This window comes from Balaenoptera acutorostrata, chromosome X (assembly GCF_949987535.1).
Source record: "Balaenoptera acutorostrata chromosome X, mBalAcu1.1, whole genome shotgun sequence".
In the NCBI taxonomy this organism is placed as follows: Eukaryota; Metazoa; Chordata; class Mammalia; order Artiodactyla; family Balaenopteridae; genus Balaenoptera; species Balaenoptera acutorostrata.
This window is the reverse complement of record NC_080085.1, coordinates 47479426-47505954: the sequence shown is the minus strand read 5'-3', so window position 1 is coordinate 47505954 and position 26529 is coordinate 47479426. Positions and strand designations below refer to the sequence as shown.

Sequence of the window (26529 nt, the reverse complement as noted above, 5' to 3'; positions counted from 1 at the left end):
TAGCCGGAAGTGATCCTGCCTCTTTCCGCCTCCAGAGGGGTCTCCTTCCCTGCCTGTCAGCCTCCTCCCTCACTCCCTACGTCCAGCTTTCCTTTCTCCCCAATGTGATCTCTTTTCTGCTTACTACCTCTTATTCAGCAATCATTCTTTTCTATTCTCCATTTGATTTCTCTATCCCCCACCCTGTATCCCCATTCCTATTTGATTCCTCTGTTCCCCGTAGGAGGACTGTGTTTCTCTGGGCTCCCACACCAATGCTTCCTACAGACCCCTCTATGCCAACCTTAGTTACGTAGTGTGTTGTTGTAGTGTGTTGTGTGTCTGGGTCTCTCTCCCCAGGAGCTGCTCTGGGGTAGGGGACTAAATCATATTAATTTCTATTGCTTAAGTAGGACCAAATTAAGACATTTAGAGTCTCTAAACTCTAAAAGTTAGGGTGCCCCCTGCATCATATGTAATTCAGAATAAAATCAGTAAATGTAAGAAAGTCTACCAAAAGTTCTTATTTATCCCCCAATGACTATATTGATGCTTTTAACGTATATCAACTTAGCTGAAAATTTTTACTGGGACTGTGTTCCTCCTTTACTGGTACACTGGTACACAGGTGCTTAACCTCTCTCTCTTGTGGAATGGAGCACTGCTCCGCAGTGTGGAAAACAGTTCTTCTTGGGCAATCACTTACTCACTCAGTCAGTAATTATTTGTTGAGCACACAGTTGTGCCAAGGCCCTTGTTGGATGTTGGATCCCTGCCCTCAAAGAACTCACATCTATTTTTTTTTAACTTTATTGGAGTATAATTGCTTTACAATGCTGTGTTAGTTTCTGCTGTAAAACAAAGTGAATCAGCTATAAGTATACATATATCCCCATATCCCCTCCCTCTTGCATCTCCTTCCCACCCTCCCTATCCCACCCCTCTAGGTGGTCACAAAGCACAGAGCTGATCCCCCTGTGCTATGCGGCGGCTTCCCACTAGCTATCTATTTTATATTTGGTAGTGTATATATGTCAATGCCACTCTCTCACTTCGTCCCAGCTTACCCTTCCCCCTCCCCGTGTCCTCAAGTCCATTCTATACGTCTGCGTCTTTATTCCTGTCCTGCCCCTAGGTTCTTCAGAACCTTTTTTTGTTTGTTTTTTAGATTCCATATATATGTGTTAGCATACGGTATTTGTTTTTCTCTTTCTGACTTACTTCACTCTGTATGACAGACTCTATTCTTAAGTTCTAAAACACCCATGTAGGAAGGACTAGTATTATCATCATTCCACAGTTGATGAAATTAATGCCCAAGAGGTGACGTGTCTTGTCTAAAGGCACATGGTCACTAAGTGATGGAACCAGAATATGAACCCACATCTGGTTGATTCCAAAGCCTGACACTCACTGTGGCAGGTCTGATACTTGGTGCTACTGATGGGAAGAAGAAAGAACCCACATTGGCCCTGTACTCTCCTCCACGCTCTTCCTCTTATTTCCCTTGACCATACCAACACCCTATCTCTCTGCCCCCTTCCTTCCCTCTCTCCAAGTATTCTCCTCCCCTTCTCCCATTTCTTCTTTCTCTTCATGTACTTTCTCTTTCTCTAATTCACTGGTGAAGAGTTCCCCAGTGGTTTTCCATGTGCCAAAACCCATACTGTGTATGCACTGGAGATGCAAAACTGGATGAGATTCACAACGTGTCCTTGAAGATTTCTCCATCTGGCTGGGATGCATAAGAATACAACATGTCACTGAAGAATCCCAGAGCAGGGTACTGAGGGGCCTCACAGAGGAAATCACCTTCTAGAAGGCAGTGAAAGCTTCCAGATAGGGTGTATTTGAGCTGGGTGTGTCCTGTGGGAGGAGTAGAACATTGGCAGAAGAGAAGGGAAGAAGGAGTAGTTCTTGTAGGACTGCAGGCTCTGAGGAGTCTCTGCTGAGCATAGGGGCACATGGGACGGTGGCAGATGGGTCTCTGCTCTAATGCACCTGCTTCCCACCTGCTCCACTTGCACAGAGGCCCTCAGAGCCATGTTTCAAATGCAAAGCTGACCATATCTATAGCCACCAAGGGTTCCCTTGGCCTGCAGGTTTAAATCCAAGCTCTTTAGCCTATCATTCAAGGCCCTCCACAGTCAGCCCCTGACAGCCTCACAGGCCTCAGTCACAGTGGATGACTCATGTTCTGCCTCCTGCCAATGCCATACCTTTGTTCAAACTCGTCCTCTACCTGGAATGTCTTTGTTCTCCTCTCCCACACCCCATGCCTGCCAATAAAAGGCCTGCCTTCCTATAAAGACTGGCACAAATGCTGCTTTTCCCAAGAAACCATCTTAGATCACCCCAAGCTTAGTTAGTCTTTCCTTCCTCCTTGCTCTTTTGCATGGCTCTGTCAGAGCACTTAACAAACTGGGTGAGAGCTCTCTGTTTACTGGCTTACTGTTTACTCTCTTTCCTACATGCTAGATTGTGAGCTCCTTGGGGTCCCATCATGCAGATCTGGTTCATCTCTGACACCCCAGAACTCATGTCCTGATTCACAGAATAGACATGAGAAACTATTTATTGGATGAGTGAAGAAAATATTACATTACCTCTTTGCCTATTATTCCCTCTTTCCCCCTTTCCTTCCTTCCTCTCTGATTTTTCACCATTACAAATGAGAAAGTGTGGCCTAAAGAAGGCAATAAATCTAGATTCTCTCTCTTGATACAGAAAATGTAATAACATTGGACTAGGTTTCAGGAGGCCCAGTCTAGTTATGTCCCCAGCTGACTCAATGTTTGTCCCTTGATGACTGATTTTACTCCCTGGGTCCCAATTTTTTTATCTTTCCAATGCAGTAATGTACAGAACACAGTAATTATGTATAGTAATACTATGGGCATTAAAAGTTTTGGAGTTTATGATAAAATTGAATAGTGGAAAGATCACCAGATTTGGAAGCAAACAGTCCTGGGTTTGAATCCCAGCTCTCCACTTATTAACTATGAGAGTTACTCCCTTGATTTCCTCATTTATAAATGGGAATGATGATTCCTACTTTTCAGGGTTGTTGTAAGGAGTAAATGAGCTGGTAGCCATAATATGAAGCTTTGTAAACACATTATATAGCTACAAACTATACCTTCTTTTACCTCTGAGCTACCTCCCAGAAAGGACATTATTTTGCCACTGGGATCTTCCCAACCTCTTCACCAGGGCTCCTGCTTTCAGTGTTTAATTTAGGCCAGTATCGACGAGAGGCAGTGAGCTACAAGAACTACGAATTCTTTCTCCCCGACAACATGGAGGCCCTACTTATCAGGAAGTGAGTACCTAATATTTTAAAGACCTGTGCTGCCCCCTGGCTGAGGGAGGCCTTTGTTCAAATGATGGGGGAGTAGGACAGACCAACTTGGGTTAAAAAAGAGTCCATCTAGACTTTCAAAGGGTGGTTAGGACAGCCCTTCTACTATCTTAACCGAAGCTTATTTCTGGTCATATCCATCCCCTGCTTAAGAACTTTTAACAGTTTCCTACTTCAGACAAGAGAGAGTGGAAACTTAGCCTAGAATTTAAAATAAGAGTCTCAGTAGCTTGGCCCACTCCAGTCTCATCCATTCAACCTCAAGTTGTCTCTCCTCTACAAGACTCTGAGCACTTCCAGAACAGAGCCTGGGTCTCATTTTTTGATCCATATCCTCTTAATAGAATTCAGCAAAGAGTAATCACTAAACAGATTTTTGCCAAAAGCATAAATACATTTCCACATTCTTACCTGTGCTTGCCCTGTTACATATGCCAGGAATGCCTTCTCCTTCACAGACCATATATTCAGGCTCTTCTTGGGTTCAAGAACCAATTCAGCTTGAGCGCTATTAGTTCAAGGTTTGGAGCCCTTAATATTATGGCTCTGTCATTAGTCAACTTTTCCTGGGTATGTTACTTTATACCTGCACCTATGATGTCTACACAGAGCCATTTTCAACTGTGTGACCTCTCTGTGCTTGTCATAGTACCTAGAATATAGGACACCCTTTGTAGATATTCAACAGATGAATAATTTAATGTAGGACATCTGAGAGATAGTGCAAAAGATAATGCAGAAAAATAAAGAGGAACCCATCTTGGGTATAATGGCTGTTTCTGTTCCTTTCTTCATCTTTTTCAGGCAATGTGCCCTAGCAGCCCTGAAAGATGTCCATAACTATCTCAGCTGTGAGGAAGGTCATGTTGCGGTAAAGAAATTTGCATTTTCTCTTAGGTTTCTGTTGGGATGGAGAAGAGCTAATATATATTGAGCATTTACTATGTTCTAAACATTGTTCTAAGCACTGTGCACATATTTATTTAATTCCACCCTCCCCCATGAGATAGGTATTGTTATTATACTCCGTTTTATAGCCCAGAAGAATGTCGTGCAGAGAGATTAAATAATTAAATATTTTACCAAGGCGGCAGGCCAGAACTGGAATACAGGTTGTATAGCTCCAGAATCTACACTCCTTTTTTCTTTCTTTTAAAAAAAATATTTATTTGCTTGTTTGTTTGTTTGTTTGTTTATTGGCTGTGTCAGGTCTTAGTTGCGGCACATGAGATCTTCGTTGAGGCATGCAGGATCTTTTGTTGCAGTACGCGGGATCTTTCATTGAGGTTCATGAGCTATTCACTGCGGTGCACAGGCTTCTCTCTCATTGTGGCATGCGGGTTTTCTCTTCTCTAGTTGTGGCACACAGGCTCCAGGGTGCATGGGCTCTGTAGTTGTGGCACGCGGGTTCCAGAGAGTGTGGGCTCTGTAGTTTGTGACACGCAGTCTCTCTAGTTGAGGCACGCGAGCTCAGTAGTTGTGACACATGGGCTTAGTTGCCCCGCGGCATGTGGGATCTTAGTTCCCTGACCAGGGATCGAATCTTCATCCCCTGCATTGGAAGGCTGATTCTTTACCACTGGACCACCAGGGAAGTCCCCAGAATCTACACTCTTAACCAGAATACACTACCACTCCATCCCCAAGAATTCAGCAGGACTACACTAGAATTTGACTGCAATACAAACATTTTTAAGTTCTAGAGATTTAGCTAAACATTTAATCAATTTAATCTCATAGACCTTTGGGATTTGCAAATTCTAAAAGGGCTTCAAAGAGCTCCAAAGTGATAGGGAAAGAGGAAGCTTCACCTAGGAGTTGAGAGAATCAGTTCCAGCTCTGCTTTGTCAGAGTTTGTGACAGTTTTTCTCTCTGTGAGGTTGGTTAAGGCAAACCCTTCCTCTAAGCCTCAGCTACTTTACCTGTAAAATAACCCTAATAAAACCCCACCATTTTCCTCTTGCTTTATTATGTCTACAGAGTCTGCTACATTTCTGGGCAGGCAGTGAGGGCTCAATGAGTGCTTGAGAAATTGATATAAGCCATTTCCAAATCCTTCAAAACCCTGTTCAAGTTTTATCCCCTTCTGGAAGCCCTCCACTTAGCACAGAGATGGTCAAAGAGTAGGCATTCCATCAGAGCCAGATTCAGAGCAAACCAATCTCATCGTATGCCTCTAGGTTTTTGATGCCACCAACACTACCAGAGAACGACGGTCACTGATTCTGCAGTTTGCTAAAGAACATGGTTACAAGGTAGAGTAACTCTCCAACTCTTACCTAGAGCCTACTCATTTAACAAACACCAAAGAAAGGCAAACCAGGGGATGCAGAGATGTCAAATCAGCGATCATAGGGTCAGCATTTTAATTTAGTTGTGGGGCTTTCCAGATCACAGTTAGAAGCAGCAAAACAGAACAGAACAGGAAAGAAGAGGTGCCACATTAGGCAATGGAAGATAATTGCTGACAAGCTGACACTGTGGGGGTGGGTATGAGGAAGGAGGAGAGAGAACCACTACAATTCAGGGCCAATCTGCCTCATAAAACTCAGAATCCTGAAAGCACCACTGTATAAAATTATGTTGTCAGAGATACCTCTAAAGATGACTCAGAGCCATTGAGAAGGGGTCAAGCTATGTTTGACTCCTACCAAACATAATTCCTTGCTGGAAATCTTTCTTCTGTTTCTTTTATAGGTCTTTTTCATCGAGTCCATTTGTAATGACCCTGACGTCATTGCAGAAAACATCAGGGTAAGGAGCACCAGTCACCTTTCCTTCTTATTTTGTCTCAGATTTGGATCATACCTAGAAATACCTCTGTGCAGTTAAAGGAGGTATTCTTCCCTGAGCTTCTCCTCCCACTTCCTATAGGAAGTATTCCCTGACCACCCTGGCATACAATGATTCTGTGAAATTCCTTTAAGTATTAGAGAGGAAACTAAGGTTCCAAGAGGAGAAGTAAGTTGTCAAGGGTTCATACAGCCAGGAAGAGGTGGAACTGGGACTGGACCTCAAGCCTGGATGTCTGCCTTGAAAGCTCCTTTTTCCTGCCCCACAATTCATATCAGAGCTATCACTGCTCTTTTCTACAGTTTCTAGGCATGTGGTCTAGATTTAGATCACTCACTACATTTTATTGTTCCCTATTTCATTAAATTACTGTATCTTAGGGACAGAGGAGACCTTAAAGGTCACATCCTTCAACACTTCATCAGAAACTTGAAATCTTAGCTAATTGTTTGTGCAGATTTTCTCTTTGTACCTCCAGTGTGGAAGCTCATTCCCTTCATTAAGTGCAGTCCAATCAAGCTGAAATCTGCCTCCCTGTAATTTCCACTCATTGGTCCTAATTTTGCCTCTTGAGGCATAGAATATGTCCAAGTCCTCTCTTTCCTTTTCATCCATCCACCTATCCATCCATTTGTTGATTAAACATAAAGTGAATACATACACCTGGGCTGAAACATTCTGGGTACTAGAGACAGAAATAGATAGAGAAGAGCCTGGCCCTTGAGCTCACAATCTAGTGAGGGAGACTGACAATTTTATAGACATAATTCTGTGAGATCAGTGCTGAGATGAAGAAACAAAGGAGGCTGTGGCAGCACAGTGTTGAGGACCTAACCTTGCATGGGAAGGCTTCTCAATGAAGGTAATAGCTGACCTGTATCTTGAAGAATGCATAGGAATTTGGCAAGTAAAGAATGGAAAATAGGGGAATAGCATATACTAAGTATGGCATCTATGGGGAACTAGAAATAGCTTAGGTTGTCTAAAGCAAAGTGTGTGGAGGTCTAGAGGAGCAATGGGAGAGGAGGATGAAGAAATCATTTGGGGCCCAATCATAACAAGCCATGAGTCACCTGCTAAAATATTTCATACTTTGTCCTAAAAGATGTGAGGAAATGGTGAAGGGTTTCAAGCAGAGGAATTCCGTATTCAGATGTGCATGTTAGAAATATCCTTCTGGCTGCTAGTATGGGAAAGTAGACTATAGACAGAGTAACCAGTCACAAAGCTAGAGTGAGCATCCAGGAAAGAGAGAATGGAGGCCAGTTGGAGAGATATTTAGAAGATACAGTGGGGAAGATTTGGTACCTTCTAAGAGGTAGGGGATGATAGCAAGAGACACATCTAGGATGACTCCCAGATTCATTTTAGGCTCAGGTGACTTGAGTAGATGATAGTGACATTCACTGAGATGGGGAATGTGGGTGGAGAAGGTAGATATATTAAGGGATTAGGAGTTGCCAGCCCCTCAGAAATCTAAAGCCAATATATGCCATGTTATCCCAGTAAACACTCAATACATGTAAGCCATTATGACCCCCGGCCAAGATCCCCTGTTCCTCTTCTTCAACCATTTCTCACACCACAATTTGCAGGCCACTTATAAATGTTTCTCTTAAACAGTGTGTGAACTGAATATACTATAACAGACCTTGTTTGAACACACACGGATAAGGAATGAGGAGTTAACACAGTTCAGATTCTCTTCAAATGACTGATTTTGTAAACTTGGGCAAGACCCTTTCTCCAAGTCTCAACTTCCTCATCTTTATGATGAGGAATGTTGTACTCAGTGATCTCTAAGGGCTCTTCCCAAGGGCACTGTCAGAGTCTCTGTCTCCCGTGGTTCTTCTGTCTTTCTCCCTTCTTCAGCAAGTGAAACTTGGCAGCCCTGATTACATAGACTGTGACCATGAAAAGGTTCTGGAAGACTTTCTAAAGAGAATCGAGTGCTATGAGGTCAACTACCAACCGTTGGATGATGAACTAGACAGGTAAGAACCCAGAACCCCAAAGTAAAGGTCAGGATCCTTAGCCCGGTTTTGATGTCCTGTAGGACCTGGAGGAATTCCTTCCTTCTCTGGGCCTCAACTTTATTTGTAACATCAGGAAACTGTACTTGATTTGTCTTCAAGGGCCCTCCCAGCTCTAATTATCCATGAGGTGGTGATTCCTTGATGTGTAAGGTGTTCATAAGAGGCTTGAAGTAGTGTTTTCCTGAACAATATGGACATATTAGGACCCTGATCTCAGGGGGGGAAATGCCTCTCTCTTGTGGTTGTTGCTATTATGTTTTCAAAAGTATTCTTCACACATGGATGACATTTCAGTTTCCAAACATGTTCACCTTTTTTGTTTCATTGAATCCCCTCGGCATCCCTGTTAAGGAGGCTGAAATAGGTCTTATGATCATAAATTTTCAAGAAGAGGAAATTGCATCTTAGAGAGCTGAAACCGCTTGCTCAAGCTTCCACCACAAGTCAGAGGGTAGAGCTAGGATTCTAACCACATATTCTGTCTCTTAATCATGTCTGTTTTCACAACATGCATGCACCTTCAATCAATAAGTATTTGGATTCTTTGGGCTATGGTGTACATCCGGGGTGTAAATAAGGGAAAGAGAGGTAGGTTCTATCCTCAGGTAGCTTCCATAGTGCTTTGACATATGGGAAGATACATGAAAAATATGAAACTTTCATTCATAATACCAACTAAAGATTGGAGAGGTGTTAGCTGGCAGTACAGGGAAGATGTGAGTTTTAGACGTAGGGTATACCCAGAACCTCACTTTCTTTCAAAATGGATTGTGATGAGAAGAGACCCTGGTCACTCAGACCCTTTGGGCTCCAAGTAACAAGTATAAGGAGGCTGCTAACAGTCATCACCACCCTAAGACGTTTAAAGAGCATCATTCCAACTTTGTCCAACCAAAGTCCCCAGAGGTGAGCATTGTTACTGCCTCACTTCTTAGATGGGGAAACAGACCCAGGGCAGGGCAAGGGCTTACCTGAGGCCACACAATGAGTGAGTAGCAGAATATATACTCAAATTCTTGTCTTCAAACTTCCATCGTGGTTATCCTCCTCCCACATCCCTATATCATAAAAAGTGTCACATGAGGCTTAGACACTCAGGGCAAGGGGCAGGACCTTGTGTACAATTGTGAATATTGTTCACTGTGCCAGGTCATGGGTACACTTACTTTTCTCACCAAAACACGTGTACTGGAGTGGGGGAAACTTTTTCAAATTTCCACAAAGACACTGTATGAATAGTAGCATATGGTGGAAGAAGTTTGAAGGAGGGGAGATAAAATGAAAGAACAACATTGAGAAAGCCCCTAGCCTTTGGCCTAGACTGCTGCAGGTACTCGGTGTTTGATGAATCAGTTTGGGTCTGAAGACAACTGATTCTGAAAGTTGGTTTTATCTAATCGTTTTTCCATCAACAGACATTTACAATCCATGCATCAAGGCCCACCCCTAAGCTGTGCCCTAGGAACCCAAAGAGGGAAGGGCTATCTATCTCTGTTCTGATAGAATGCCCACTTGGTTGAGGAAGACAATGAGTATGCAGTTGACCAGAATTGTGGGGATGGTAAAGCAAGTGGGGTGGGGGAACACAGAAGAGGGGACCCAGTCCAACTTGGAGGAAAAGGTCTGGAAGAGCATATTTACCCAGTAGGTAGACTAGACATGCGTTTAGGGCACCAGCAAAGTAGAGTCCACCAAAAATAAGAAAAAATATTCTTGAAAGCTTTTAATAGTTTGTATTTCAAAAACAGCATCAAGGTAGTCAAAACAGAAAAAAATATAACCAGAACTCAGTAGAATTTCTTCATGTTATAATATAGCTTATAATTTTTATTTTAAATTACACATGATGGGGGTAAGCATTAGCTACTATAATACTTTTGATGTGAAGTATATTTAAATGACTTCACATAATCCTGGGCTCAAAGAAAACTGTCTAAAGAGAGTGAATGTACTGGTTCTTGAAGGATGGATGCATAGGAGCTCAACTTTGGAAATCAGGCAAATAACATCTTTCCAAGGAAAGAGAACAGTACCTTGTAATGGTCTAGTTAAATCTGAATAAAAGTAGAGGAGTACAGAGAATATTTAAGCAAAAATATTAAGGCTAGAATGAATCAGAGAAGTTATGAGCATGGACATGGAACACTGAGGTGAGGCAAAGCAGGACTAGTGTGTGAAGGCACCTAGAATGTCAGACTAAGCTACGGAATTTGGAAGTTCTCCTAGAGCCACTCAGGACCTAGTGCCAGGAACAAGACAACAAGGCTACATCAGATATTTCCTACTTAGGTTCTGAGAGTCATAGATGAGATGGTTGGAGAGTTTGACATTAGGCAAATCAATTCCTCTCTCTGTGTTTCAGTTGCCTCACCTATCAGAGATAATAATCTCTGCTTCCTAGGATGGTTATGAGGATTTATGCACTTTGAAGCCCCCACCCCTGCCAGATGCACACACACACACAAAATGGTCAGCAAATGCAAGTGGCCTGTGAGATGTTGGAGACAGGGACACAAAGGATTACTGTTTCTCTCTGAGTATGTCAGCAGTGTGAACCACAAAAGAGGGAACCCTAGATGACTGAAGTGTGAGGAGTGAAAGTAAAAAGACAGTCTGGCTCAAACTGAGATTGAGGAAAGGAGACAAAAGGAGATGGTAGCAGGCAGTGAGCTCCTCAGAGTGGCCAGGAACCAAGTCTCTAGAACAGGTACCCAGAACAGGGCAAGGCATAGCACCTTGTTAGAGGAAAGGTAGGTGAGAGCTGGGTTATGGAGGAGGCTTGAAGGCAGGGTGTGTGGTTGGGGCTTTCTCTTGGGATCAGCCTCTCCACCATCAGCCCCTGAGCTGCCCTTGCTCCTGCTTGGGCTGGCCCAGCCACCTGTCCTACATCAAGATCTTCGACGTGGGCACACGCTACATGGTGAACCGAGTGCAGGACCACATCCAGAGCCGCACAGTCTACTATCTCATGAACATCCACGTCACACCCCGCTCCATCTACCTATGCCGGCACGGTGAGAGTGAACTCAACCTCAGAGGCCGCATCGGAGGTGACTCTGGCCTCTCAGCTCAGGGCAAGCAGGTAGGGATGGCCCCATGCACTCAGAGGTGTTGGCTGAGCTGGTCCAGGTGGGCTGCGGGTTGGTGGGGTGGCTGCTGCCTGGGTCCTGAGGATGGGGGTACTCAGTGGCAGGATAAAAGCAGGTTCTGGTCACTCTTGCTCTTCCACCCCATCAGCCACTCAGTTTTGACCCATTGAATAGCTCCCAAGTGCCAACAGCATCTGCAAGTCCGATGGCTTGTTTCTGGTGCTCCAGGCCTTCCCAGATCTGGCTGGTCCTCCAGCCCCATTACAATAAGCACCCTCTCTCTTGCCTGACTGGTCCCCTCATCTTTCTCACAACTCTGTGCTTTTGCTTGTGCAGATTCCCCACCGAGGCTGTCCTCCTCTGTCCCCTCTGTCAGCTGGTGACCATCATTTGCACAGATAGCTGCCTTAAAGTGCCCCACCTTTGAATCCGTCTTCTCCTCCATTACTCAGGGCTGATGCTACTCCCCCAATCCCCCACTACAGGTCATCACAGGGTCAGCACTTGTCCCCCACCAGTTACCGCTTCTTTTCTGCCCTCCCTCCTCCACCCCTTCCAGGACCCATCTCCTGCTCCATGAGCTGGTCCAGGAAGCCCTCCCCCTGTCCTTTCCTGCCCTCCTAGGCAGGTCACCTGGGCTCCATCCCCCCCCCCCCCCAGTTCTGGCCCATCTCTGACCCTCACGGTGGGAGTCTCTTCTTTGTAGCTGAGAATAGTGAGCTACACATTATGGATGCTGGCCAATTAAAGAGACACATTTTCCCATGTTTGGCCCTGTCCCTGGGCTTGTTAACACAGTTATTGTTCTTTCTGGGAGGATGGCTTGGGGTGGAACAAGTGGGAAAATAAGGTGCAGGAGGGAGGGAGTGTCCTCTTTTATTGGACACCTCTGCACATTCATGGAACCCATCTGCTTCCACATGTGTGGCCTCATTTAATCTTCACAACAGCTCTGTGGGGTGGTCATTACCGTCACTGATTTATGGATGAGGAGGCTGAGGCCCACACAGGAACAGAGAGTGGCCCCTGGTCACACAACCAGTAAAGGACAGAGCCAGGACTGAAAACCAGGCCTTCATGCTTGCTCCTCAGCCTCCCCCACTGCAGAGCTGGCAGTGTCACAGGCAAGGCATCGCACTGGAAGGCCTGGTCCTCCTGGATCATTTTTTCTTACCTTCAGACTGGTAGCCTCCCCTCGAGGTAGACTCTGACCTCTGACTCTCGCCTCTCTCGCAGAGTCAGAGACCACTGGAGGAGCCACCCTAGCCCGTGGCACCTCCTACAGCCAGGGGTCTCATGGTTAGGGCTGTCCGTGGCTTTGCCTGCACAATTTAGCACCCAGTTTGGACACATGGCCATCTCCATCCAACATGCCTCCTTGAACACAAGTGTGCGCATGTACATGCACACGCCTGGCCCCAACCTTCATGATAAAGGACACAGTGCACCATGCATTGTTTACAAAGCACTTTCCCATCAACTGTCACCCACCACCAATCACAGTAGCTCTCACTTACTATGTGCCAGGGAGCGCTCTGGGTTCTCCCCGTCCACTATCCAACGTGACACTCACAGAGACCAGGCTGAGTGAGCTAATGCTGTTTGCATTTTATAGGCAGGAGATATGAGGCCAGAGACGGCCAGAGACATGTCCCAGGCCACACAGGCATAAACCCCATCGCCTGTCTCCCAGTCAGCACTCCTTCCACCAGAGCACACTGACTGCTGACTCATAATCCATAATTAGAATGTGTGTACACAATGCCTATATTTGTACATAAAAATGTGTGCCTATATCTGTACATTTGTGCAGATGTTCCTCACACACCATCTGTGATGAATAACATGCCTATATGCAGAAGAAAAGCGAACCACTTGCTCATCTGGGCTCCCACAAACCTAAAAGTGGTTCCTTTTGATGCTGTCACTGTTTCCCTCACTGGACTGGCCATGTCTTAATAACAGGACACCCCAGTACCCAGCACATGGCCACACACACTCAGTAAATGTTTGAACGCCCTTAGAACCTGGGTACCAGGTCCCCTGCTCAAACAATGAGAATTCACAGGGTCAAAGAGAAATGTACCCCACATCCCACCCCCATACATTTCCAGACCACACTCAGAGTACCCAGAACACTAGAATTTCCTGCCCAGAGTCTGCTTCCATTACATACACGGGCACATCCCAGAGTCTGTTCACCTGAGAAAAGGCCACGTCACAGAAGTGTTCACCCCTAGGCAAAGGGGTGGCCAAGGGGTTACTGTTTGTGTGTCATGGAGATTGGTGGAGAAATGGTATGGACAGAACTTGTTCCTGTGACTGGATTATCCATAAGCGTGTACTCAAGGCACCTAGGAGTGCAGGATGGAGCAGAAATGGGAAAAGGAGGGAAGTAGACTATGAGTGGAGTGCTTCCATTTGTACTTTTGTCCCAGGCTCAGGCTCCACAAATGTTAGAGGTGGGTTGTTTGAATGAATGAACAATCAAGTAGGGGGTTCTGTGAGCACACACACACACACACACACATATGCACATATACACACATAAATACACATATTCTTCTCTATTCCCTTGGTCCTTAGTCACATGGACAAGAGTATGACTTTTTATAAATTGGGAATATTTAAACTCTACTTTTGCTTGTTCATCATCACTCCATTATTTGTGGCAGATCTGAAATTCTTCTCATGGTCACCCTGTCTTCTTTCATCTCTCTTTCTCCCCTGCTCTCCTCCTTTGCACCCCTACTCCCCAGTATGCCTATGCCCTGGCCAACTTCATTCAGTCCCAGGGCATCAGCTCCCTGAAGGTGTGGACCAGCCACATGAAGAGGACTATCCAGACAGCTGAAGCCCTGGGTGTTCCCTATGAGCAGTGGAAGGCCCTGAATGAGATTGATGCGGTGAGATGGAGGGGGATGGATTTCCTGGTGGGTGGTGAGGCTTGACTCTAGGCTTATCCCCTGGATTGCCTCTACTCTGGCTCATATGGGGAACCTAATTAATTCAACAAACATTTCTTACGCTAAACACTGTTCTGTGTCTTGGGGATCCAGTGAAGGCCAGAACAGACAAGGTATTTACTCTCATGGAGCCCAAAGGCAGACTGTGAATAAGACATTGCATTGCATGTGACAAAAGTTTGTGAGAGGGGAAGTACAAGGGACTATAGAGTCTCAGAAGGTGAGCGTACTCTTGACAAGACAGTGGTGGAAGATTTAGAAGGAAAGCTTCCTAGAGGAAGCTGGAGATGAGACAAGAAGCAGGCAAAATGGGCTGGGGTGAGGGAATAATTTTAATTCGAGAAATAGGGAACAGTTCATGTGAAAGCCCAGAGGTGAGAAGAGAGCATGACATGTTTAGGGAACTGAGGAAAAATAGCAGAGAGTCTGGGACAATGAGTGTGAGGTCTGGAGAGAAGGGAGATGAGGTTGGAAAGGAAGACAGCTTATAGGGCTTTATAGTCCATGTTGAGGGATTTGGATGCTGCCCTAAAAATGGGAAGCCATTGATGTGGTCGAAGTCAAGGAAGAGTGGCCTGAATGTGATTCACATTTTCTTAAAAAAAAAGACCACTCTGGTCATGTGTGGAGACTAGGTGAGAAGAAGGCCAGAATGAGAATGCATACCAGTATGGAGATGGCTGCATTAGTCTAGGCAAGAGGTGAGGGTGTGATGGCCAATATGTATATTGGAGATGAAATGAAGAAGAAAAATTTGGTAAATATTTCACCTGACCCTCGTGACATGGCAGTCTCTCTTTAGAGTCAGGTTTTTCCATGAGCTTTTTGAGAAGGTGTTTCCTCTCCATTGTCTCACCTGCACTATAGGTACACTGATCTCAGGTTAGACACTAAAGTAAAAGCTTCACCACAGATGTAGATAACTTGTGTGTAGGTAGGTTAACCTGATTGCCTGCTAGATAAATACAGAGAAGTATGTTTGTGTATACATAATACATATATGCTTAACTGTAGATGTACAGAGACACACATATTTAGAAAAGGGATATACAGCATTGTTATACATATCACATATATTTGTTATAAAATACATGCAAGCAACAGTTCATCATAATTGTTCAGTTATTGTTTGTTTCTGGCCCACATGTGGTGTAAACATTTATTGGATACCTACTCCATTTCAGGCTCTGGAGTAGTGCTGGAGACAGAGATTGGTTCCTGTCTTCACTGGGTTTTCAGAAAAAAACAGGGTAGACAGAGGAATGCAAAATAGCGTGTGTGATACAGGCTCTGATGAGTTAGAATGTGGGCACACAGATGTTGGGGCAAGGCATCTGACCCAGCCATGATCTGCCTAGAGGAAGTGATGCCTAGCTAAAACCTAAGGGCTGAGTAACAGTGAGCCAGATAGAGAGGATCAGGGATAGTATGTCACGCAGAGAAAGCAGCATAAGCAAAGAGGGAATTCTGTGTGTGTGTGTGTGTGTGTATAGAACTACTAAGGTCATAGCAGTGGAGATGGAGAGGGAAGAAAAAGGAATAGATCTGAGAGAAATTTAAGAGGTAGAATCTCAGAAATTAGCTATGAGGGGATGGGTAAGGAAGGAAGAAGGAAGAATTTAGAATGATGTCTAATTTTCTGGTTGCTTTTCCATTCAGTAATATATTAATAATTAGATATATTAATCTAATAATATTAGATTAAATTAATCTATTTAAATTGCTATATAATCAAAATAATATTAATTAATATAATAATATATTCCATTGATTGAGTTTTCAAAATGTGCCTTGTACATTCTGTACTAGTCTCTTTTACATATATTATCTCTAATATTCAAACTACTGTTGTGAGGTAGTTATAATTATCCTTATTTTGCAGATGAGGAAAATAAAATTCAGAGAAGTTAAGCAATTTTCCTTAAGTCAATAAAGAGTCAGTGGCCACTTCCACAGGCAACAGGCTCCCAGCATGCCTCAGAATAGAAAGTCAAAGCCAATCTGGAAGGACCTTGTGTATATACAGAGTGTACTTTCTCCTATGGACAGTGTCAGTTGCAGGTTTGACACTGCCTGTCTTCTTGTAGGTTGGGGCAGGGGTGAACCTAAACCCTAAGGGAAGCTTGGTTGATGGCTCAAAAGACAACAACCAGAGCACATTGCTCCCCTACAGGAAGGTCTACTTGGAATCTACACAACCAGAAGGAAATCTTACAAACCCAACATCACTTCCCACCTCTACCAGCAGCCACCTCACTTCTGTGGATTTCTCAGTGGGAACTCATTCTCTGAGCCCTTGATTCCTTCTTTGGGTGTGGAGAGTGTATCTCCCCAAGGACCACTCTGAAACTGTTAGGAATTTACTAATTCTTGCCTTCTGAGAAGTTTGTGGATACCTGTTTCTTTATCTGCCAGAGGTCCTGGAGCAGAGGTGTGGGCAGGAGGGATGGGAAATGCTATAACACAAGAAAGCACTGCTGTGGATGTGTGCACATACGTGCGCCTGCCTACACAGTCACAGACATCCACCATAGGTATGTTTACACTCACAGACCTGCACTTCACAGACACATGGACCCAGTAGTCAAACACAGGTTCCCTCTCAGATGCATCTACCAATCATATTTGCACCATTCATGCACCCACATACACACTTACAGAGAGACACACCTAGAGATACATATCACACTCACTGTAGACACACATGTAGTCTTTGCATATATCTACATCACATAGACACATAGAGGCATACCGGGGACATATAAACAGTACAGACACATAACCTCAATCATATTACCACAGATTCACGCAGACCTCAGACATAGGTACACAGATACTCACACATATAATCAGGGACATACACACTCACAGATACACATACCACAGACACACTGAGACCCACATGGAGAGACAGACCACAGAGACACCCATGCAGGCACATTCTTAGGTGATCAGACAGTCTGTATACACACACACTCACACCAATACACTATACATATGCTGAGACAAATACACAACCAACAGCATAGGACCTTAAACATACCACAACTACACACCATAAGCATGCTGCACACACACAGATAAACACAGTCACAAATCCCCACAAATTTATAAAAATACACACTCATATATACAGTGTACACCTATAAACCTATTGGGACAACCATAGAGAAACACCACAGATACCCACCATACACTCAGCCTGAACACACCTATACACAGGCACTCATTCTCACATCCACACAGCTACACACCTTGTGCATACATACACACATACATTGACAACAGACGCAGACCTAGAGCTGTGTTCACAGAAACCCAGGTGCTTGTGTGCTAACGTTCCACAATCATTGGCTTCAGAACTATGGTAAAGGCTGTGGGGATTTCAACTTGTGAATACTTTTGTTCCCAAATAATTTTTCTCAGGGTGTCTGTGAGGAGATGACCTACGAAGAAATCCAAGAACACTACCCTGAAGAATTTGCACTACGAGACCAAGATAAATATCGCTACCGCTATCCCAAGGGAGAGGTAAGGTTTGGAGGGGTGGCCAGACTCTTAGGACTCCTCCCCAGTATCTCTATTCCAACTACCAGGATTCCATATTTTCCCAGACAGCTTTAAAAACAGGGTAAAGCAAATTTTGCAGCATCTTCCATCCCACAAGGCACATGATTATCTGGCCCTTGGCTGTCTCATTCTTAGCTATAGGCAACAGATTCCTCTTTTTTTAAAAGCTACACATTTGCCTGATTATTTTCCTGTCTTATTTCAGGAGGGCTCACTTTGTCCTAGACTTTGTCTTTGATATCCTTACACTAAAGGTATTTGAAATAGTTCAATATACTCTAATTTCCTGACATTTTATTGCCAAGTTGCCTAAAGCTCCAGCCTCTCTGGACTGTGGGTTGGAGTCCCAAGGGACAATGGCTAACGGTTTATCCAACTTCTTTGCCACCACATGAACCAGACTATCAATTCCCTATTCCCATGTGAGGTAAATCCTCGTTGTTTTCAACCCAGTCTCCATTTAGCCAGTTCCACATGTTAGAATATTTATTAGTCATACTCCATTTCTGATACAGATCCCAGGGAACAATTATCAGAAAGCAGGATATCAGAGAAGAAGAAACAATAGATATCCTGTGTTACAAAGCACTTTCACATTTGTATTTTCATCCTCAAAAATGACATTATGAAGTCAGTCTGACTTTGCCCTCATTTTCCTTTATATATTTTGCAGCTATGTTGTTAGAGGCATACAAATTTAAAGCAATTATATCTCCTTAGGGAATTGTATATTTTATTATTACATAGTGAGCAAGCCTCTTTCCCGCTAATAATGCTTTTTGCCTAAAAGTGTATTTTATATGATATTTATATAGCTATATAAGATTTCTTCTGGTCAGTATTTGCCTAGTTCATCTTTAGTCATTTACTTTCAACTTCTCTGTGTATTTTTGTTTTGTTTCTTATAGACAGCGTATAGTTGGCTTTTATTGGTTTTAATAAAAACTGAAAACGTATGTCTTTTGAATGGTAAATTTGGTACACTTACTTTTATTGTAATTACTGATTTATTTGAACTTCTTTCTATTCTCTTATTTTGAGCTCTCTAGGCTTAGTTTATCTTTTCTCTTTTCCTCCCTTCTTTAGAATTGATAGAGTTTTTACATCTATATTTGACTTACACAATCTCTTTCCATTCTTTTAGAGTTACTCTTAACATTTTAATATGTGTGATTGACAAAATCTAAAAATCAATATCTCCACCCACCCCCTAAAACGATATAACAATGTTACAACTCTGGTCACTCCCTCTCTTAACTTACATGTTAATTGTTGTTTTGTATTTTACTTCAAACTTGTGTCTTATCCCCCAAATGAATTATTATTGTTATTAATAAATTTATTATTGTAAGCACAACTTACTAAGTAGATGTTGACTGAATTAATGCTTACTGAAGCACTTCAATTTACAACAATCTATCAGAATATATCACTATTTGTTCCTATAATATCAACATATTATATTTTTTAAGTTAAATCAATATTACCAGAGTAGAATTATTATAAATGCTAGACAAAATAGAGCTACTTCCAAACGAGTAATAAACTTTGTACCCACATAGATGGATTTTTTTGTTTTTTTAAAATTTTGTTGGATTACAGTTGATTTACAATGTTGTATTACTTTCAGGTATACAGCAAAGTGATTCAGTTATACATATACATATATTCATTCTTTTTCAGATTCTTTTCTCATAAAGGTTATCACATAATATTGAGTAGAGTTCCCTGTGTTATACAGTTGGTCCTTGTTGGTTATCTATCTTATATATAGTAGTGTGTGTCTGTTAATCCCAAGCTCCTGATTTATTCTCCCACCCCCCCCCCCCAATTTTCCCCTTTGGTAACCATAAGTTTGTTTTTGATATCTGTAGGTCTGTTTCTGTTTTGTAAATAAGTTCATTTGTATCATTTTTTAAAAATGAGATTCCACATATGTGTGATATCATATATTTGTCTTTCTCTGACTTACTTCACTTAATATGGTAAGTGAAGTGAAGCATCCATGTTGCTGCAAATGACATTATTTCATTCTTTTTTATGGCTGAGTAATAGTTCATCATATATGTATACCACATCTTCTTTATCCATTCATCTGTTGATGGACATTTAGCTTGCTTCCATGTCTTGGCTATTATAAATAGTGCTGCAGTGAACATTAGGTGCATATATCTTTTAGAATTATGGTTTTCTCTGGATATATGCCTATGAGTGGGATTGCTGGATCATATGACTGTTCTATTTTTAGTCTTTAAGGAACCTCCATACTGTTCTAGATGGATTTTATATAGTGGAAAAGGGGTAAAATCACTTATCCAATTAAAATATAATTCTTATTAGCTAAAAAATAATATTGTATACAGTCAGCGTTTATTTAGATTTAACCACATATTTACCAATTCCCTTGATCATTCTTTCTCCTTACAGCTCAAGTTTTCCTTCTGGGTTCAATGTCTATCTTCCTTTAGAAGTTTCTTTAGGAGGATCTGTTGGTAGTAGACTCACCTTTCTTTTTGTCTAAAAATGTCTTTGGGAGGGATGGTCCTTAATCCTAGATGGTATTTTGGCAAGGTATAAAACTCTAGGATGACAGTTTTCTCTCGGCACTTTGGAGATATTATCCCCACTGTCTTCTGGCTTCTAACATGGTTAAGAAGTCTCCTGCAAGTCTAATTGTCATTTCTTTTCTCTCTGGCTGCTTTTAGGGTCTTTGGGTCTCTATTGCTTTTAAGTTCCACTCTGATATGTCTAGATATTAATTTCTTTTCATTTATCTTGCTTGGGGTTAATTGGACTTCCTGAATCTGAGGACTAGGATTCTTCATCGATTCTAGAAAATTCCCAGACATTATATCTTTAACTATTCCTCGCTCATATTTTCTCTATTATCTCCTTGAAATGCAATTAGATGTGTGCTAGTCCTGTCTCTATCCTTTATGTCTCCTAACTTCTTCTTATTTTCAATCTCTTTGCTACATTCTGAGTAATTTCTTCAGCTCTATCTTCCAGAACAGTATTTCTTAAATTGTGTCTAATCTGCTGTTTACTCTATGCATTGAGTTTTCCATTTTAATGACTATGCCTTTCATTTATAGAAATTCTACTTAGTTCTTTTTCAAATCTAGATCATATATTCAATAGCAACTTATTTCTTCCTTACAGTTTTGATTCAATCTTTTATTTCTTTCAAAATCTCAAGCATATTCATTTTATATTGTGGATCCTTTATCTTAAGTTGTTAGGGTTCTTGTTGTTTCTGCTTATTTTTACTCATGATAGCTTATTTTCCTTGCATGTTATGTGAGCTTCAGCTTGATGAAAATTTATCCATGGGAATCTCATGCAGTCTGAGTTGAGAGAATCCAGAGAGAATTTCCATTTGCTTCTTCCAGACACTCTTGGCAGCTAATGACTTGAAATCACTTTTTATTAAACTCTCAGCTTAGCATTTTCTAAAGCACATAGGTAGTATAATTCTGAACCACAAATCTACCTGAGGATAGGCTTGTGGTTATACATTCTTACAGGAGGCTTTTCCTAATTTTTTCCACCAAGAGTCAGGCAGAGACAGATATATTTTCTTACTGTTTCCCTTTGCCTGTGGATATATTTTTTAGTTTATACTTTTGCTGAGGATGTAGTCCTTTGAAGGTCTCAGATTTTTGTGAGAATCTCAGTCCCAAATCCCCACCTCGTATACACCTAAGGCCTTGTCTCGTGTTTTAAAAGGTTTTAAAAGCTCAAAGCTCTTGGATACTGTGATTGGCAAATGCCCTCATGGGAGTTGTGGCTTCTATATCCATTTATCACTCTTTTTTCCAGTTTTTCTTCATTTTGGAACCATATATTCATAATGTTTCCTTCATTTTCTTGAAAGATCAGCAGTGCAGACATTTATTTTATCCAGATTTTCTAGGGAATTTCAGTGGAAATTTTATTATTGTTATTGTTATTTACTCCACTATATTGGTTGCCCCATTTAATAGATGAGAAACTAAGGCTCTGAGAAGGAAGTGAGTTGCCTAAGGTCATACTGCTGGACCAACAACTGAACTGGCACCACAACCAAGTTTTCCTGATTCCTAGTGTAGAGTTCTTCTCCTCTGGGCAAATGTGCCTCATCTCCTCTTCTTACCCAAGTGTTTCTCTCCCTTTTAGTCCTATGAGGATCTGGTCCAGCGTCTGGAGCCAGTTATAATGGAGCTAGAACGGCAGGAAAATGTATTGGTGATCTGCCACCAGGCTGTCATGCGGTGCCTCCTGGCCTACTTCCTGGACAAGAGCTCAGGTACCACTGTTCTCTCTGTTCCTGGCACGGGAGCTGCATGTGAGTTGAGACCCTAACACCAGAAATTGGTGGTTTATATCTTAATAGTTAAGAGCACAGGATCTAGAACGAGGGTGCATGTGTTCAAGTTCTTGCTCTGTCACATAATACCTTTGGCAAATTACTTTAACCTCTCTGTTCTCAGTTTCCTTATCTGTAAAATGGGGAGAATAATGATGAAGTTTAAATAAATGAACATATGTAACATAAATAGCTTAGAACAGTTCATGACACAAAGTATGGGCCATATAAGTGTTAGCTGCTATTATTAATATCAGTGTTATTCTGAGATAACATTTTCAAAGACAACCTTAACAGTCTGCCTCAACCTGAAAAAGCTGAGCCAGTATTTGTCTGCGGCATGCTGTTCTCAGGTGGAATGGGACCTCTTGTGGCCGCTTGATTTTGATTATAGGTTTCTGTCTTTGCTATAGGGATGATTTCCCCAAGATATTGATGTTTTCATTTACAATTTTTAAATGATAATTTCTTTTTATAAAAAACATCTAGGTATTTTAATTTACCGAGTATCTACACTGACTACAAATACTGAAATGCAAACTAAGACAGCTGGCCTGGCAAGGGACTGTTGTGTCACCTTCAGGTGGGAGAAAAACATCTAGGTATTTTAATTTACCGAGTATCTACACTGACTACAAATACTGAACTGCAAACTAAGGCAGCTGGCCTGGCAAGGGACTGTTGTGTCACCTTCAGGTGGGAGAGTCCATTTCTGACATGGATGCTGAAGCATTGACATCTCCAGGATACTGGAGGGAGGGAGTGTGAGGACAATGCAAAGTCATATTTGAAGTGTACAATATCCTGCAGACTTGGATCTTCTCTATGACGCTAGCTTCCAAACAAAGGGCACTTGTAATATGGAGTCATCTAGAATTGGAACACTTGGGACTTGAAAACTTGACATTGGACAAGTAATTTCCTCTGCTTGGTCCTCAATCTCTTCAATGGAAAAAAGATGACAGGGGTTGGGGTGGTGCTGCTAGATTTCTGATACTGTCCACATCGCTACTGCTCAGTACTATTTTTGAGACTGTGAGGCCAGCCCTGTAACCCCAACTGTGCAGAAGAGGAAATGGAAGCTCTGAGGGATGGAGGAATTGCCCAAGATCACAGGGCTCAGTGGGGGCAGGGAGAGGTACCAATCTCAGGTGCATTCCAGAGGCCCCTCACTTCAGACACATGTGAGGTGCATGGGAAACACATGCATCTCTCGTTTGCACACTGCTTTACCCACTTACTACCCACTTTCATGCACAGGTCATGCCAGCTTCTCACAGCTGTCCTAAGAGCTGGGCCAGGCAGGGCTGGGCACATGCTCTTGCCTCTATCACTCAGGTGAGGAAACTGAGACCCAGAGAGATGGTGTGACTGAGAACTCAGACCCATAAGACCTCAGAGCTGGGTCCAATCCTGTGCTATGAAAGATAGGAACTTCGGGGACCAGAAAGAGAAAAGACAAGGCTGAGGTCACTTGTCCAGGCAGTGGCAGAGCTGGGTCAGAGACCTCAGGAAAGTCGCTTCCCTTCTCTGAGTCTATTTTGTCATGTGTGCAGTGAGGAACAGTAACTCCCGCAGAGTATCAGTGAGGGTGGAATGAGATAGTGCACCAAAAACACTGGGCCCAGCACCTGAAGATGATGGTGACAAAAGCAAGGAGGAGGAGCAGACTGGTTGCCCAGGAAATTGCCAAATCTTATGTGTCAGGAGGCTGAGTGGGCAGTGGCAGGCCTTAAAAGCCTAGGGTGAACCTCAGGGGCAGGGAGGCCGTGAGGGGTGGGGTTCTGGCTCAATGAAGGGAGATGGGGAGCTGTATAGGTTGCCTGAGTGGTCAGGAGGGTGGGTGTCTGCAGAGAGGAGTGAGGTGGGGGTGTCACCCCACAACACTGTGAGCCCCTCGAAGGCAGTGGCAGCAGACTGCAGTGGGCAGAGCACACATTTGGCCTCAAAACATCCTGGGCTCGAGTCCCAGCACTGCCACTTCCTGGCTGTGGGATGTGGGGCAAGTGTCCTCCCTCTCAGAGCCTCAGTGTCCTCATCCATGGAATGGGCCTGATCATCACTCCCATCAGGGCTGTCTGGTGAATGTCATCAAGGCCATACGAGTAGTGGCATGCGAATATTCAGAACGACTTTATACATAATCCTCAGTAACTGGAAACAAGTGAATTGGTGAATGCTTGTTCATCGACAAGTGTCCCAGGAGTCAAAGGGCACAGGCCTGGGCTGGGGAGAAAGCTGTGGGAGTTGCCAAGGTGCACGCACACCTCAGCCAAGGCCCCGGTGCATAGTAGGGCCTCAGAAAACACTTGCTGAGGCCTGTTGTGGGCCTTTGTGGTGGGGGAGCCCGTGGAAGGGCTGAGGTTGGGGCCGGGAGGGAGGCCTGCCTTGGTCTTATGTTTGCCCTGTGGGTGAGGAGGTCGGCCACCTCCGAGGTGACCATCCTCAGCTTCTGGGGGACCCAGGGTCTGTCCGTGATCCCCAGGGCCCTCTTTCCTCCCTGCTCCTGAGGCCGCCTCTCTGCTCTCTTCCTCCCTCCCCACCCTGCTCTCAGCACTGTCTCTGCAGAGTGTGGGGGAGTAGGGCCCAGGTGAAGACAACCATGGGGAAGGGGGTGGAAGGGGAGAGTGCTGCAAGCCTGGAGGCCTGGGGAGGTGGTGCCTTCCCCAGCACCCTGTCTCTGAGGGCTGCTCTCTCCTCCTTTCTAGATGAGCTGCCGTATCTCAGGTGCCCTCTGCACACAGTGCTCAAACTTACACCTGTGGCTTACGGTGAGTGCCCCACCTTCATCTGGGGAAAAGCACATAGACACCATGAGCATGCCTGCAGTGCCTAGCATTTGCCCAGCAGAGTCCTGAGAGAGATTTCCTGGGTGGGTAGTTGGATGTCTTGGTAGAGGCAAGACTGGTGGTAGCAAGATGAGAATGGGGAAGGACTGAGGTGGCCTCTAAATCTGGGACCTGGCCCCAGCTTTCTCTGTCTCTACCAGAGGGCCAATCATACAGCACAAAACTGTAGAAGAGGGGGTCCCCAAAAGGGACCAGATGAATAAGCGTACGTTGGGGCCAGATTTGAAGAAAGGGTTCAAAGACCAGCCCGGGCAGTTGAGACTCTCTTTGGGGGCATTAATCAGCTCTGGAATGTTCATGAGCAGTGAAGGGAAAGAATTAAATCTCTTCTGGGGTATGAACAGGGCAGATGGTGTACTGAAGCCTGGATTAGGGTTCAATCCACAGGGATGGAGCTAAGGGGGCTTCCATAGGCATTGGGCCTCCTCTGCCAGCTCCAGGCCCCAATGATACCACCCTCCTCTTTCTTCAGACTCCCTAGAACTCCCTTGTGACCTTCCACACCTCTGATGTTGCCATAACCGCATAGTTCTGGAAATAAACTTTACCTGGGACTGGTCGCCGCAAGGCAGAGGCCCCAGGACTCTTCCACCACTTTAGCACCTAACACAGCTGGGAGGATGCACGGAGCTCCATTGTTATTATTAGGTTTCTGTCTCACAGACAAGAGCTGGGGAAGGGTGCAGAAATCATCTCTTGTCATCTCTCATTCCCACTGACAACTGGGCAAGGGAGGCTCAGAGAAATCTGAGACTATTAGGGGCAGAGCTGGGGGGATGCCCCGTTCCTGTCTCTTAGGCCTAGTGTCTTCCCCTGACATCACACACGTGGTCTAAATTCCCCTCCCTAAAGGGCAGTCACAGTCTGCACACAGCGTGGAGCTGGGGGTGTCGGTGGTGACGGGTGGAGGAGGGAATGACACCTCAGGGAAGACCTGTGCTTACCCGGGTGGCTTATGGATGAATGGGTTGTTCTTTTCTGAGGCTGCAAAGTGGAGTCCATCTACCTGAACGTGGAGGCTGTAAACACACATCGGGAGAAGCCTGAGGTAGGTGAGGGACTCTGTGGCCTAAGCTGGCACGTGGTGAAAGCACCCTCCCCTGCAGAAAGGCAGCCCCAGTCCCACAGAGCTTGGGTGTTTCCACCAATAGGTAGAATAACCAGCACCCAGAAATGCAGGAACCGCAGCCCAGACCCGAGGCACCATAGACACGCACAGCTAGAGCAACCCTGCCTAAAAGGCCTCTGGCTGAGGTTCCCCCAGGCTTGCCTGAGAAGAGGGTCAGGATCCAGGCCTGGCTGAAAGAGGGGAGCCTGGCAGTGAGGACAAGAGGCAGGGAGGGGCGGGGGCTCCACACTGCTGGCTGCTTCCTGCTAATACTGGGTTCTCTCCTCTCAGAATGTGGACGTCAGCCGGGAACCTGAGGAAGCCCTGGACACTGTCCCTGCCCACTACTGAGCCCTTTCTAAGACATAAAACTGCCTCTGTCCTCGCTATCTTTCACGTTTAGGAGCTACTATTGTTGCTCTTCTCTTAC

The 26529-nt window shown here is 44.0% G+C and overlaps 1 protein-coding gene across 5 annotated transcripts in view; it reads left to right on the top strand.

Moving 5' to 3' along the window:
* Window positions 1–26529, top strand: part of PFKFB1 (6-phosphofructo-2-kinase/fructose-2,6-biphosphatase 1) — an 80889-nt gene that overhangs the window by 47960 nt on the left and 6400 nt on the right. For 2 of the 5 annotated variants that reach the window (XM_057537584.1, XM_057537587.1), the window contains exons 4-14: window positions 3193–3301; window positions 4145–4211; window positions 5521–5595; window positions 6038–6094; window positions 8006–8127; window positions 11044–11251; window positions 14018–14164; window positions 17651–17755; window positions 21953–22082; window positions 24851–24913; window positions 25975–26039. In XM_057537584.1, coding sequence (XP_057393567.1) covers window positions 3193–3301; window positions 4145–4211; window positions 5521–5595; window positions 6038–6094; window positions 8006–8127; window positions 11044–11251; window positions 14018–14164; window positions 17651–17755; window positions 21953–22082; window positions 24851–24913; window positions 25975–26039 — 1148 coding nt within the window. Of the gene's footprint in view, window positions 1–3192; window positions 3302–4144; window positions 4212–5520; window positions 5596–6037; window positions 6095–8005; window positions 8128–11043; window positions 11252–14017; window positions 14165–17650; window positions 17756–21952; window positions 22083–24850; window positions 24914–25974; window positions 26040–26390; window positions 26489–26529 lie in introns of those variants that run through there. The other 3 variants (XM_057537586.1, XM_057537585.1, XM_057537588.1) reach the window with 3 other exon arrangements.